The sequence below is a fragment of the Bison bison genome, unplaced genomic scaffold (genome assembly GCF_000754665.1).
Source record: "Bison bison bison isolate TAMUID 2011002044 unplaced genomic scaffold, Bison_UMD1.0 scf7180017864293, whole genome shotgun sequence".
Classification (NCBI taxonomy): domain Eukaryota; kingdom Metazoa; phylum Chordata; class Mammalia; order Artiodactyla; family Bovidae; genus Bison; species Bison bison.
In genome coordinates this window covers 3,592,305-3,608,518 of record NW_011494865.1, presented here as the reverse complement: position 1 = coordinate 3,608,518, position 16,214 = coordinate 3,592,305, and the positions used below count along the sequence as shown (strand labels likewise).

Sequence of the window (16,214 nt, the reverse complement as noted above, 5' to 3'; positions counted from 1 at the left end):
TAAATTTTTTCAACTTTTTAATTCACATTAGAGTATTAGAGTTGATTAACAATGTTGTGATAGTTTCAGGTGGACAGCAAAGGGACTCAGCCATATATATAGATGTATCCATTCTCCTCCAAACTCCCCTCCCATGCAGGCTGTCATGTAATACTGGGCAGAGTTCCCTGTGTTCTACAGTAGGACCTTGTTGGTTATCTGTTTTAAGTATAGCAGTGTGTACATGTCTATCCCAAACTCCCTAACTATTTGAGTCTGAATACTGTCTTATACAAGTCACCAAAGTTTTCCTCTCCACCCAGAGCAGCTGCCCTAAACGTTACAAGAAAATGGTACCTGGATTCCAGCCAAGAGTCTGTTTCCATGAGACCTTTCTCAAGCCCAAAACTACTCATCCTCCAGAATCCAAGAAAAAAAAAAAAAAAAAAGCTGGTTATTATTTTGGGAGCACCTCACGGGTGCCTTTCCAGGACTGAGACCCAATGTAGGGAGGAATTGGAGATTTTTGACAGCAGAATTCCTGGCCAAGAGGACTGGAGCAATCCTTAAAGATCACAGCCTCTCTATCATGTGGATGAGGAAAAACAACAAGATCAATCTCAGTGCTAGAATCAAAACTACAAATGGTCCGATCCCTACCCCAGGGCACTTGGGAAGCCACCCATCTGCAAAACAGTGGGAAAAATCACCTCTTGTCCAGACCTTCTCCCCACCCCTAGCCCCCATCCTCCCAAAGTAATGAGCCATATATTCTATCTGTCAGTCCTCATGGCTGCCTACTTGGGGTGCTAATTTCATTCACTGCACCTCCCATCCTCCCCATGCCCAAGCTTTAACTGACATTCTGGATGGTTTTCTGTTGTCTGTAAGAAACCCTCTGTCACACCTGTGGGTTTGGCTTGAATTGAATCTCCCAGAACTTCACAGATTCTGCAACCTTCAAAGGGGCCTTGGAAAATAACAGCAGGAGGCAGGAACTTCACAGGGTGGAAGGTTGGATATCGTCCAGTTGAAAGAAAGAACTAGGTCTGTGTGGTAGGAGGATGCAAGACAGAACCGTAGAGAGGAAGTGAAGGAGGAAGGAAGTGGGGTGGAAGGAAGGCGAGAAGGGACAGCATCAAAAATAAAACATTAATGCATATATATGGAATCTAGAAAAATGGTAGAGATAAACCCGTTTGCAAAGCAGAAATAGAGACACAGATGTACAGAACAAACGCATGGACATCAAGGGGGGAAGTGGGGGACTAGATGAGTTGGGAGATTGGGATTGACCTATATACACTATTTTTAAATTTTTTTAATTGGAGGATAATTGGTTTACAATGTTGTGTTCGCTTCTTCGGTACACCACGTGAATTAGCTGTGAAGTATATATATATTTATATATCTCCCTCCTTCACGAGCCTCCCTCCCACCCCTCCCCACCCCAGCCCTCACAGAGTGCCAAGCTGAGCTCCCTGTGTAACACAGCATCTTCCCACTAGCTATCTGTTTTACACATGGTAATGCATACGTGTCAATGCTGCTGTCTAGATTCTTCTCACCCCCTGCTTTCCCTGTCCGTTCTCTACATCCGCATCTCTGTTCCTGCCCTGCAAATAGGTTCATCGCTACCCATTTTTCTAGTTCCCATATACATGCATTAACATACCATATTTGTTTTTCTGACTTCCTTCACTCTGTACAGTATATGCATTATTGATGCTATGTATAAAATTGATAACTAATGAGAACTACCATACAATACAGGGAACTCTACTCGATAAGAGGGAGATGGAGAGAGAGAGTGAGAGCGTACAGGAAGGACAGAATCTGTAATGTATATGTCTGCCTCCTCCACTCAGTGGCAAGGTCTCAGGAGGCAGTACCTATGTCGGATTCATTTCAGGATACCCATGCTTAGCCCTAAGCCTACATGTAGCAACTGCTCAGTAGATATACTGCCAAAGAAATCAGTAAACATAAAGCATCTCAGCCCAGAATAAAGTTACACCAAGTATATCATTATTCTGTTTACAAATGAGAAACTTTAAGTCAGAGAGGCCAGATCAGTTCCCCACAAGCTGCAAAAAGATAGGCCGAGATTTTCTCTTGAATCAGGCTGACCCCAAAGCTATGCCTCAATGCCTCCCATTAGCCAAATTTGGACAGATAAATCTTTCAAACTTCCTGTTGGGTCAGGGTTAATGTCCTCCAGAAGTCAGAAAAGGGAAGTATGACCAAAAAAGTTGGTGTTTCACCCAGATTTCCTCATGTGTGATCGTCACTCAGTCATGTCTGACTCTTTGCGACCCTATGGACTGTAGCCTGCCAGGCTACTCTGTCCATGGGATTTTTCCAAACAAGCATACTAGAGTGGGTTGCCATTTCCTCCTCCAGTGGATCTTTCCAACCCCAGGATCAAATCTGTGTTTCTTTCATCTTGGGCATTGGCAGGCGGGTTCTTTACCACTAGCGCCGCCTGGGGCTACTGGTACCACTTCCCTTCACATGCAGTGAGTCAGCGTTCTTGAGGTTGCCACCCCTTTGGCTAATGATTGCCAAGTGTAAGAATGGGAGAAGGAAAAGCCCAGCTTCTGTGCTAGGGGTAGGTGCAAATTCTGAAGAGCGGTACACATTGGGGTATTCTGCATGGGACATTACCTGAAATTGCATCCTTGTTTGACTTCTTCCCCTTGTGTCTAACTTCTACCATTCCCTCCCACTTCCTCCCAGGATCCCCTTGAAGCTTGAACATGAATCCTTGTCTTGAGATCTGTCTCTGGGGATCCTAACACAAACAAAAGGCAAAAACCAAGCTGGTCTCCAATGAGTAGGAATGAATGATAAACAAATGTTTCGTATTAATATTACCTCCAATTTCTGGAGCATCCACCATCACTGAATGTTTCACACACCTTATCTCAGATGCCCAAACAATATTGCAAGGTAGATATGATTGTGTCCATTCTAGGGATGAGAAAACCTAGCTCTGAAAAAGCTCAGTCATTTCCCCCAGGTCACATGGCTTGAAGTGCTAGGGAGGAAATTTATCGGACATCAAGGATTTCCTCTACCCATGATGTCTCTCTATACGGTACTTGCTTTTCCATTTATCCATCTTCCATCTTCCCTTGTTTTTGAAGGGATGGGATGGTGGCAGAGGGTCCTTGTATCCTCAGGACTAGTATAACACTTGGCACATAGTAGATGTTCTGCATTTTGTTGGATGAGTATGAGGTGTTTTGAGAGGAACCAAATTCTTCCCTGGCTTCCCAGGTAGCTCAGTGGTAAAGAATCTGCCTGCCAGTGCAGGAGATCAGGAGATGCAGGTTTGATTCCTGGGTCAGGAAGATCCCCTGGAGAAGGAAATGGCAATCCAGTCCCATATTCTTGCCTGGGAGATCCCAGGGACAGAGGAGCCTGATGGATTGCAATCCATGAGGTCAGAAAGAGTCGGCCACGACTGAGCACTGAACACTTCGGGGGAAATTCTCAGAAGTCTCTGTATTTTCACTCAAATTTTGTTGAATCAAGTTGAGAAAGCATTGAGTAACCATGAAACAGATACCCACAGCAAATAAAGAGACCCAGGGGGAAGGCTTTAAGATCCACATGGTGTTAACTTTTGGCACCCTGAATGTGGGAACTCCAGTGACACCCAACCTATAGAATTCTTGTACATTCAGCTCAACTGACTTTGATAAGTGGACAATGAGACACAAAAATGAAATTAGAGCATCAAAAACAGCTTCCAATTACCAGAAAATAAGGGACCTGCACATCACAAATTGCCTCTCTAAAATCTCACTTTGTCCCTTTTAAGATGAAGACAATGAATCGTTCCATTTGAACGCTGAGATTTTTAAAAATGAGCTGTGCTTTTATAACGTTTTAAAGACAGGCATTATAAGATTTGAATCTAACTGAAACCTCTGAACTTGCAAAGAGGAAAATTTCAAGAGGGTGTGACAAAATTATTTCTAGCAACCATGACATTTCTTGATGTGAAATGCTTTCTTTGAACTGCACAACACAGCACAAGTTCGGATTGGAAATCTGACAAGAAAATAAGTGAGATGCCAAGCTGACAATGTAGATAACTCTCCTACAAAGGTTTTACCTCCATAACTGGGTCCAGATCATACCAGAAACTTTGAGAGGGCTAAGTGGGATGCTAGAAATGGTGGAACCAGAGAACATAAACGAGACTTCAAGTAGCACACCAGCACTTGCTCTGTGACCTCAAATAAGTTATTTAACTTCTCAGTTTCCTTATCTATGAAATGGAGCTACTAATACTGGTTGACGGGCAGATTAGAGAGGTGTGTAAATTTCTTAGCACAGAGTAGAAGTTTCGTTAATTAAGATGATGATGATGGGGGCCACCCTGGTGGTCCAGTGGCTGGGACTCCACACTCGCAATGTGGGGGACCCTGATTCAATCTCTGGAGGAAAGGACTGGATCCCACATGCCACAGCTGAAGGATCCAACATGCCACAGCTAAGACCTGATGCAAGTGGAAGTGCTAGTCGCTCAGTCGTGTCTGACTCTTAGTGATCTTGTGGACGATAGCTCACCAGGCTCCTCTGTCCATGGGATTCTCCAGGCAAGAATACTGGAGTGGGTTGCCATGCCCTTCTCCAGGGGATCTTCCCAACCCAGACATCGAATCTGGGTCTTCCATATTTCAGGCAGATTCTTTACCATGGTGTTGCCAAGTAAATAAACACATAAAAGTAAATGATAAAAAAAAAAGATGATGGTGGTGGTTGTGGTGACGGTAACAGGGGACATTTATTGACCAGAGCCCTCAGTCCAACAATCTTAGAGGAACTGAGCTTACAAGCAGATCATTCCCCTCATGAGCCTTCAGATGAGACTTTAAACTTGGCTGAAACGTTAACTGCAGACTCATAGGATGTCACTAGGCCGTGCTCAGATTCTTGACTCTTGACAATAAATGTGTGCTGTTTTTAAAGCTAAATTTTGGAGTAATTGCATAGTTGTTCTGCAACTGATGGGTTCGATCCCTGAGTTGGGAAGATTCCCTGGAGAAGGAAATGGCAACCCACTCCAGTATTCCCGCCTGGAAAATTCCATGGACAGAGGAGCCTGGTGGGCCCCAGTCCATGGGGTCCCAAAGAGTTGTACACGACTGAGCAACTGAGCTGCAATTGATAGTGACTCTAAAGCCAGGAGTTCACAACCATATTTACTACCATGGTTCTCTTTAATTATGACTTATCCCCTGTAGACCTCTAGATCTCAAAAATTCCTCCTACCAAAAAAACCACATTGAGCAAAAATTTATTTTCTTTCCCATTTTTTAAATTCATCATAATTATATCTAATTGGATCTGCAGTAAAATTAGCTCCTTGCCATGCTCATGGCATCACCAACAGCCAAAGAATTGGAGGAAAAAGCACCAGTGAGGTTCAGATATGTCTCACCCAAAGTAAAGAAGTGTGATATTTCTTCTAATCCCTTCTGCAGAGCCTGGGTATATGATAATTTCTGAATGAGGTTTTAAAATACTGAAAACATTACCTGTGAGCTGTGCTCAGAGCTTTATCTAAATTGCCTCATTTCATTCTCATAATAACTCTCCGACAGATGCTATTATTATGCCCACTTGGATTCAGACATGGATCCTTGAACTTCAGAGGTCCTACTCTTATCCAAAAGATTGCTCCTAGAGAGGGGAAGTGACTTTTGCAAGGTCATTCAAAATGAAGGCATACTAAGTTAAAATTCCTAGTTTCTGATCTGCTTGCCCCTTCTGGCCCTATTTTCTTTCCACCTCACAGACCCTAAAGCGTTCTGAAGATCAAGTCTGTTTTGTCAGAGAACAGATTTGAGGACGTGAAGGACAGAGTCATCAACCGAGGCGGCATCAGGCCAAGTTCCACGCCTCTAGCTCAGTGACAACTCATAGGATGAATATTGACCAGTGGATACTGCCTGAGCCAGAGGAGTCTGTTTTCCCCAGACTTAACTGTATCTCCTTGGAACAATTTTAGTTTGCATTAGAGTTCCCAATTATTTATCCCAAAGGTAGCAAGCACAAATATGGATCATGCAAGAATGTGGATTGTTGTGATAACGTCGGCTTTGGAATCATAAAAATCTAGGTTTCAATTTCAACCCTGCCAATCATGTAAGATCTTGGATGAGTCATTCCACCTCTCTGAGCCTCAGTTTTCTTCATCTCAAAAAGGGGATTGATGCCTCTTCCTCAGAGGACTGTAGAAAGGAGGAAACAAGGCAATGCATGTGTAGTGCCTAAACCAGAAGGAATTGTTACCAGAATTGATACCAGAAGGAATTGTTGCTATTATTATCATTATGATGATTATTATATCTTTCAAGACTGAGAATGTCTGAATTGATAAGACATACTTATTTCAGTTTTAGGTGATAAATATATTTCTAAAGGGATTGAGTTTTTAAATCAAAGAACCTTAAAATTTCCAGGACAGTGAGGTGCCTGTAATTGGAATCTGCTAAGCACTGGGGCTCGGGAGAGCTTATTTTGAATGGGAGGACATTATTAGAAACTGTCTCCAATATGCCTTTAAATAAATGGTCCTCACATAAATCTGACAAGAGCTTCCTGAATTTCTGAAACCTGCCATTTTCCTTGGGGAGGGGAGAAACACTGGAAACTTTACTGGGAGACACCCCAGGGTCTGACTGGCCTCATTCCAGGGAGTCGTGAGGACATTTAATTGCAAAAAAAAAAAAAGTATACCCTGTGGTATGTGGTCAAGAACTTGAGTTTCCATCACAAAGATCTGGATTTCCTTCAGCCCTGGCACTGACTTGTTGTGCGACTTTGTGCAAATGTAATCTCTCTGTGGGGCTTCCCAGGGCTTGCTAGTGAATTCGCCTGCCAATGCAGGAGACTCAAGAGATACAGGTTTGATCCTGGGTTGGAAAGATCCCCTGGATCTTTCCCCTGTCATTTTCCAGGAAATGACACCAAGAGATACAGGTTTGATCCTGGGTTGGAAAGATCCGCTGGATCTTTCCCCTGTCATTTTCCAGGAAATGACAACAAGAGATACAGGTTTGATCCTGGGTTAGAAAGATCCCCTGGATCTTTCCCCTGTCATTTTCCAGGAAATGACAACCCACTCCAGTATTCTTGCCTGGAGAATTCCATGGATAGAGGAGCCTGGTGGGCTACAGTCCATGGGGGTGCAGAGTCAGACATGACTGAGCAACTGAGCACACAGCATGAAATCTCTCTGAGCCTGTTTCCTCTGGGAGTGGTGAATAATAAAATGCTATTTCCTAGGGTTGTCATGAGGATTCACTGAAATAATAATCATGATAAGAGAAGCCAACTCAAGTGTTTACTGAGTTAATCAATGCTTTTTAATCTATTGTTTTATTTCTCATAACAGCCATTAATAAATATATTCTAATTGTTCTTATTTTTAAAAGATGAGAAAACAGAAGTATGGAGAAAATAGGTAAGTAGCTCCAAGTCCCATGAATCCATGAGAGCTTAACCCAGACCTGCAGACCATCGAGGGGATCTATAGATAGAATTTAGTGGGTCTGCGAACTTGGATGGTACAAAATGACATCTTTACGTTCAGTTCACTAGCCTATCATTGAAATGTAGTATGTCCCTCAATTGGTGATGATGTCACCAACAGAAGAACAGATATTGTCAAATTGCAGGGGTAGCAGAGAGCTCAAAGGATTGTTTGTGCTTAGTGCATATTGAAACTTGTCATTAGGTCTTGTTATTGAATTCATGAGTTAAAAATTGAATATATTACTATATGACATGTGGATTTTAAAATATTTTCATCAGTGTTATTTCCACATGATAGGTTTATTTTGTAATCCTATGCATTTTGTTCTATGCATTTAAAAACCGTTGTTTTAAGAAAGGATTGTAGGTGTCACCAGACCATCAAAGGGGTCCATGACTCATAAAAAGTTAAGAACCTCCACCATAGCACATAGATGATGTGTATGTGTGTGTGTGTGTGCGTGCACATTCAGTCATGTCTGACTCTTTGCAACCCCATGGACTGTAGCCCATCAGGCTCCTCTGTCCATAGTATTTTCCAGGCAAGAAAACTGGAGTGGGTTGCCATTTCCTATTCCAGAATCTTCCCAACCCAGGGATCAAACCCACATCTCTAGCATTTCCTGCACTGGTGGGCAGATTCTTTTATCACTGCGCCACCTGGGAAGGCCCACATAACTGTTAGAGCAATGAAAACATCTTAGCATAGGGCTAAGGTACAGAGCAAGTGCTCAGTGCACAAATGTCACCACCATAGTGATTGTTATTACACCCAGCAAAATCTTGTTTATCTAGGAGCAAACTTTGGAACTAAGAAGGGAGTCAATGCTACTAATGATACCAAATGACACAGTGATGGGGAGGAAGACCATTCAGTCGAGTGAGACAGCAGAATTGGAGATTATCCATCCCAGCTTCTTCCTTCTTGGGATGAAGAAATAGAGTCCCAAGTGGGCTATTTTCAGGGCTCAGAGCACATGGCAAATTAGTACTGGAATCAATACCAGCAACCAGCTCTTCAAGAGTCAGTCCTCTGTCCATTAGAGAACACGACCTTCCAACATTGGACATGAAACTGAAGGGTGAAGGTCCCTCTCTTTGGAAGCACACATCTTCATTCCATTTCCTCCTGCATCCCGAGGTCCACAGGATGAGCCCACAGACATTGGATGATCAGGAAACTGGCATCATACAAATGCATCTTGGGGGTGGTCCTGTTGTCACTACACTATGAAGAGGCAGTGTCTCTTACAAACACTGAATCCAGGGCCCCATTCAGACTGACAGAGCTTGGAAATCATTATCTTTATCAAGTTTCCCCGCTGACTCACAGCCTCATGCAAATGAGCACTACTGTGTAGGAGTTAAAGCATGAAGTCTGGAGTTCAAATCCCAGTTCTACTACTTAATAATTGAGTGGCTTTCACAAAACTACTCAAGTTTTGGGTTTCCCTGGTGGCTCAGTGGCAAAGAATCAGCCTGCCAATGCAGAAGACGTGGGTTTGATCCCTGGGCTGGGAAGATCCCCTGGAGAAAGAAATGGCAATCCACTCCAGTGTTCCTGCCTGGAAAATCCCATGGACTGAGGAACCTAGTGGGTTGCAGTCCATGGAGTCACAAGAGTTGGACTCCACTTAACGACTAAACAACAACTCAAGTTTTAGATAATTCTCTCACCTCCAAAGCTAATAGTGCCTACCTTATGCAGTTGTGAGGGTCCAGTATGACAGTCCCATCTAGTCTTCGGCAGTGGCTCATCCTGCTGCGGCTAAGTCACTTCAGTCGTGTCTGACTCTGTGCGACCCCATAGACAGAAGCCCACCAGGCTCCCCCGTCCCTGGGATTCTCCAGGCAAGAACACTGGAGTGGGGTGCCATTTCCTTCTCCAGTGCATAAAAGTGAAAAGTGAAAGTGAAGTCGCTCAGTTGTGCCTGACTCTTAGGGACTCCATGGACTGCAGCCTACCAGGCTCCTCTGTCTGTGGGATTTTCCAGGCAAGAGTACTGGAGTGGGTTGCCATTGCCTTCTCTGGCTCATCCTGAGAGCTCTACAAATATAATTTATAAGGTGGGTGTGGTTGTTATCATCTGTGTTTTGTAACCAAGATTCACTAATGGAAGAGTCTGTCACTGCCTCCCACCGCCCACAGAAGTATGAGTCTCTGTCCTAGGACAGCATCTGTGGGGAAGGGGTGTGCTGCTCAGTGCCTCCACAGATCTGAACAGTTCCGGAGTACTGGAAAAGCATCCTCTGCCACCCAGGCTTCTCTGATGACCACAGCTATGTCCCAGAGAGAAAGCCACAACATCTGCTCTGAGAGATACCAAGTGACCCATGACCAGTGAAGGATCCCAGATCCCAGAACTGAGGACCCTCACTCTGACTGCAGTTTGGGGTCCACAATCCTTATGGACAATTTCTCCAAGTATCCAGAGGGTGGAAGCTTCATTCCCAGGAGATTCTAGACATCTGGGTATGAACAGCTCCTGTGAGCCCCCGCCCCCATCCCTGTGTCTTTAAGACTTCCCATTAGTGTCAGGGCGTGGGTGGGGAAGGGCTTTCCAGGTGGCTCATTGGTAATGAAATCCACCTGCCCATGCAGGAGCCACAGGAGATCCAGGTTCGATTCCTGGGTTGGGAAGATCCGCTGGAGGAGGAAATGGCAACACACTCCAGTATTCTTTCAGGGGAAATCCCATGGGCAGAGGAGCCTGGTGGGCTATGGTCCATGGGGCCACAAAGAGTGGGACATGACTGAGCGACTGAGCATGCACACATGCATGAGTGGAGAAAAGACAGCCCCCCCCCCGCCTTGTTCTGTTCTCTCTTCCAAGCCTTCTCACCCTACCATCCCTATGTATGGGGCTTTCTCTGTCCTTGCACATGATGGCCTGGGACTTTGCGAGCATAAACACCCCTTGAAAGCAATGCTCAAATGATGTCTGATGGGAGTTGGCGTGTGAGTACCCCAGCTCCATGCCCACTTGGGTGGGATAATTCTCCCAGTTTCCCTGAAGCATTAAACTCTAGTCACTCAGAATGGTAGCTGACATGATCGAGCATCTTTTATGGGCTGGTTTCCTTCCTATGTTTCTTTCACCTTCTCACCCCTTACCAGTGTTCCCTTCACATCCCAAACTCCTCGCACCAAATCCTTTTCTCAGAATCCCTCCCTTGTAGAACGACATTAAGGCAGATTTCTACCTGAGCATTCAAACTTAATGCTATTGGAAGCCAGACAGGAAATGAAATTCAGTATATAGTAGAAGAATCCAGTCCCCCATACTTTTTCAATATTTGTGTTTTTTACAAACCTAGTCACTGGTAACAACAAATGTGCAAACCTCAGCAAGATTCCTGACCATGAAGAATAGATTTAGTGATGATAATAGAAATTGATCTGTGTTATACATTTCAAGGCAGGACATGAACTAAGAGATAGGATAGACTCTTCCCCAAACCTTTCAAACTCTCCCAGAAAATTTGTCACAGTTAATTAAAATTATCCTTTACCTGTAATGATTTCCCATATATTTAGAGTATTAAACATTTAGCTCTCAATACTGCTGTTCATTGGTAAAAACTCAGGTCAGGATGTAGGGCCCTAGAAAGATACATGGTAAACCCAACAGCATCACATATAATCAATTTTATTGCCAGGTAAGAAATTCATATTAATATAGTGAATACATATGTTTACAAATAAACATTCTTAGAAAACAAACAAATGTTTTTTTCATCATTGTAGGAAGTATTATTGGTATCATAAACTCTGCAGTTGTTGACAAGTATTAACACAGGTTTACTTGCAGAACATACGGTTACTAAAATATTTGCACATAAAATATGCTCCATTTACACACACACAAAAAAAACCTGGGGAGAGTTAGATGGGGATGCCAGGTGGAGCCCAAGGCAGATGAAGGATGAGATATTCTGGGAGGGCAAAGAGAAGTCAGATTCTTGTCCCACTGGGTTGGAAGTGGGGGAGTAGCTAAGAGTACGTAGAGGAAGTGCCAGGGCATGGGATGAGAAGGTAGTCTCCCTGCTTTGTTCTGGTTTCCGTCTTCTAAGTTTCCCCACTCTAGCTAGAGGATCCTTGCTGATACATGGCCATCATAGTTCTAGAGGTCATCCTTCAGGGTAATCTTTCAGTATCAAAAGGTCTGTCCACTGTCCCTAGAAGAAGCCAAAAAACAAACTTCCGTGTTGAAACTTCCTCACTCACCCCACAAGTTCAGCTCCCAAAGCCGAGAGAAAGGTAACGAGGCTAAGTATTGGGCTTGCCACAAAGTTCGTAACACCTCACGGAAAAACCCAAAGGAAAATTTTGGCCAACCCAATACTGTTCTTGGATTCTCACCACTGCTGCTTCTTATGGACCATGCTGCAATTTCACTGCCAAAACTATAACTGTAGACTCCCGACTAACAATTCACTGGAGGCAGTTTACTCGGAAGAGAAGGAACATGACAAATACATCCTGTAGATTCAGAGACCAAGAAAGGTCCTTAATCAGGGCTGGGGTAAAGGTCACACGAGAGGGATTGAGGGCAGGGAGCAGAAACCAGCTAAGTGGGAGACTAGAAAGGAGAGAACTTCTGAGCTGAAGGAAACCTCACCAAATGAGCCAATCCTGTATTTCCTGAAGTATGTGCTGTATACCACTAGCAAATGCAAGACAAATTTAAGTAGTACATGCATAGGGCACTAATTAACATTGTCACATGGGAAATGATTCCCTTTTCACTTTCATCAGTCCATTTGATGACTTCAAAGAGAAAGTCTCCACTGGGGGCTAGAATATCTTCAGCAACTCTTGAATGTCTGCTAATCTGTTTTTAATAAATAAAAGGGCCTCCCTGATGGCTCAGTGGTAAAGAGTCCGCTTGCTAGCAGGAAACATGGGTTCGATCCCTGGATCAGGAAGATCCCTTGGAGAAGAAAATAGCAACCCACTTCAGTATGCTTGCCTGGAAAATCCCACAGACAGAGGAGCCTGGCGGGCTACAGTCCATGGGGTCGCAGAGTCAGACACGACTAAGCGACTGAAAAACAACACTAGCAATAAAGAAAAGGGGAGAGGAAGAGAGGAGGGAAAGAAGGAAGAAAAGGGGGTAGCAAAGGCCAGGCTCAAACCCTTCCACGGGCAAGTCTGTAATTAGAACTTAATAGTTTTACACTTACTTCCTGTTTAGGATGGCTGCCACTGAGGAATACTGGTTTTCTATTTATGATACTGGCAGGAAGTTTTCCTTTCAAAAGGTAAATGTAGTAAAAATGCACCGATTTATCACTAAAATTAAGCAGGTCTCTGGGGTAATGTTAGCAAATAACACTTCCTGCTCCACTGATTCTAACACCAGCACTTTTTATACATTCTTAATTCAAAGCCACTAGACTCAGGACACATAGAGCCATATACTAAACAAATGTCACTGAGGATTACAAGGGAAGGTCTAATATTCTCTAAATCTGACTTTAAACAACTTATTTATTGAAGTTAGAACACTAATAATGAAAACCCATAAGACATAGAAAATACTATATGCATGAAAAATGGCCCTCATATTATAAATAACTATGCATTTCCCTCCATTCCCACTTGGAAAGAAATGAGTCTGAGACCTTCCTTTGACAGAAATGTCTTGGAGTTTTGTGTATTTAATGCTAGATGGTTGTTGTGTATATGTTTAACAAATGTTGATCTCTTCTCATCTTAAGTATCAGTGCTGTTTTCTGGCTGATTCTTTTTTAAGTGCATGAGAATGCTGTTTATGTGGTCATTTAAATGTTACAAAAAATGCATCAATTTAGGAACAAGTATTGTGACAGGGACACACAGACATGCCAAAAGTGTGTTGCAAGTACACAGATAACATCAAGGAGACACTGACCAAGCCCCGTGGTGTTTACTCTACAGTGGGGAGCACTGGGATTTCAGCCAAGAGGCTGAGAAAACAAGCACTGAAACCCCCATCCCTGCTTCGTCTAGCACAGAGCCTCGGTCTGCACAGGGATCCAACAGGAGGTCTTCTGGGCACGATTTCATTTTTTCATTTTCAGAAAGCTTGAAAATCTTGATCTCTCCCCAGTTCCCCACGTAGCAAATGGAAGACTAAAGCCCAGAGGGATAAAATGCATGGTGCACATCCCCAGATCAGCCAGGACTAAGGAATAAACAGCTGGTTTCCCTGATCCCATGACGTCAGAGTGCAGAGATGGGGAGGCAGAATACTGAAATCCAGCATTCCAGGAAGGGTCTTGTTGGACCAGACCACATTTAGTTTCTGACAAAGAAAGACCTAGGGGTCTCTCCGAGGCTCCTGTTAATTAGCCAAGCCCTTGAGGGATAGATTGAAAACTTCTCACCTTAAATGCAAATCTCTTCTGTGTCAGTTCCCCTCTTTGGACTTCCACTAAACAAATCAGCTTCCTTCATGGTTCAGTGGTAAAGAATCTGCCTGCCAATGCAGGAAATGCAAGTTTGATCCCTGGGTGGGGAAGATCTCCTGGAGAAGGAAATGGCAACCCACTCCATATTCTTGCCTGGGAAAACCCATGGATGGAGTAACCTGGCAGGCTACAGTCCATGGGGTAGCAAGAGTCGGATGTGACTTAATGACTAAACCACCACCACCAAATAAATCAAACTAGTAGGAAAACTATCTTTGTTGGGACATCCTTTAGCTATGAGAACCAATCTGAACACCCACCTTGGGGGATCATGAGTCGGGGATGAATGTACCACAGTATCTGGGGAGGCGGTTTGGAGGGACAGTGGGAATGATGGGACCCAGAAATGCTTGGGGAGCTAAAAGATCATGGGACTCATGGAGTTTTGAGGGTGTGGGTGGTAAGGAGGTCTTGGTCTTTGCAAGTTGCAACAGCCCCCTCAGAGTGTGTGATGGGGTGGGCTCACCAACAAAAGGAAGATGGAAACAACTTCTACTACTGCAGAAAGACAGGAGGGAGGAAGGTAAAAGAACACAGGTTGCACTTGAGAAACAAGACTGTCATTCAACAGTGACACATTGAAGGCACCACCCACGCTTATGACATTTTCAGTCCAAAGCAGTTGAAATTTGGCAGCGGCGGCGGCAGCAACAGGCTGAAAGGGAAGGGAGTCAGGGATAGACAGTTAACAGAGGACTGGATTTTGTGTCTGTTTCTTGTCTCAGAGGCAAGGGGGCAATGCCAGAAATCACAGGCTCTGTGTCCCCTTCTCGCCTCTCGTTGACATCTCAACTGTGAATTTTGTTTGTTCTTGATGACGTTGTTGATTTCCTAGGTCTTGAAAATGTTGGACAAAAATTACTTTGCTGTTCTTGTCTGTTTGGTAGTGGGATTCTATTGTATTTTTCTTTTTTAAAAAATAGTTATTGAAGACCCTCTGGACCCTCTTCCTTCCACACAAGCCTACCCCTCCCATTTCCATGGTCTTTATGGGAGTTGTCTAAAAATGTCCTCTCTTTCCCATCACTGTAGGTGGGTTCAGGGTCTGTTCATTTTTTGTGAGTTTGAGTGTATGTTGTTTTTGCTTCCAACCTTGATATGAAAAGTACTAAAAGCATGGTGGTGGTGGTGGGGTCCAGTTACTCCTCATGCTTAGCAAAGTTCTGTGTCCATATCACTACTTTCTGGGATTAGGAAATGCTTATCACAGGCACACACGACCCCTTTTCTCTACCCCACCCTTTTCTCACTTTTTCACCCAGAAACAGACAACATGTGGTAAATGGTATATGTGCTCAACTGGACAATTTCTCTAAATTGTGCTACCTTTTTTTCATCATGGATTTCAGTTTCAAGTTAGGAGGAAAAGAAAAAAATCAGCCCCATGGTTTGGGCGTGTGAGTCATCCACCTCAGCCCTGAAGTTCAAAGAGGGTGTCTCAGTTACCCCTTGGCTGTACCGTGGACCGTCCACGCTCCAGTCTTGCTCAGCTGCCCGCCGACACACATTAGGCAGGACGCAGGAAAAGCATGATTCCATGTCACCAGTAGGTTTATCATCAGTTGGTGTGGAGGGTGAGTGTGTAGGTGGGTGTGCTGGCGGGGGACAGGGAAGACGTGGGCTGGGGTATTTTTTGCCTCTCTCAGTTGAGTGTGGTCTCCAGGATGTCCCCTGTGGCGACACCTCAGACAGTCACTTCCGTTTTGCTGTTGGTGATGAAGTATGGCTGTGGGGGTGGGTAGTGTGGGGTGCGAGTCCCCAAGGGGTCGCTGGAGCCTGACTCAGCCGTGCCAAGCTTGCCCTTGTTCCCATAAGCCTGTTGCCGCCGGAGAGACTGATCCTTGGGGTCCCAGCTCTTAAAGTTGGCAGTGGAGTTGTAGGCCAGGGGGTGGGGGGGCGTCTTGTTGGTGCGGGACTTCTGTCCATTCTGCTTGGCGGGGCCGTGCTCAGGGCTGAAAGCCCGTGGCTCATCCTCCACTCTTACAGGGTGCAGAGGTAAGTTCCCCTTGGCAGCCAGCTCAGCCAGGTGCCGTCGCTTGGAGTAGAAGTCATCGTTTACCTTGTCGGCTGTACAATGGGACAGGTAGGTGGACGAAGGAGGGGAAGAGAGAGCAGAGAGAGGGAGAGAGAGGAGAGAGAGAGAAAGACAGTTAGGGATCGGCCAGGTCAACCCAAGAACAGCATCTCAGTGGGCCAACAGTCCAACGAGACACACACTAGAA

The 16,214-nt window shown here is 44.5% G+C and overlaps 1 protein-coding gene across 1 annotated transcript in view; it reads right to left on the bottom strand.

Moving 5' to 3' along the window:
* Positions 1–15,300: 15,300 nt before the first annotated feature.
* SHISA9 (shisa family member 9) overlaps positions 15,301–16,214 on the bottom strand; it is a 349,021-nt gene continuing 348,107 nt past the window's right edge. Inside the window, exon 5 of the mRNA XM_010850691.1 lies at positions 15,301–16,059. Within this exon, the coding sequence (XP_010848993.1) occupies positions 15,677–16,059 (383 nt within the window). The 3' untranslated portion in view covers positions 15,301–15,676. The remainder of the gene's footprint in view (positions 16,060–16,214) is intronic.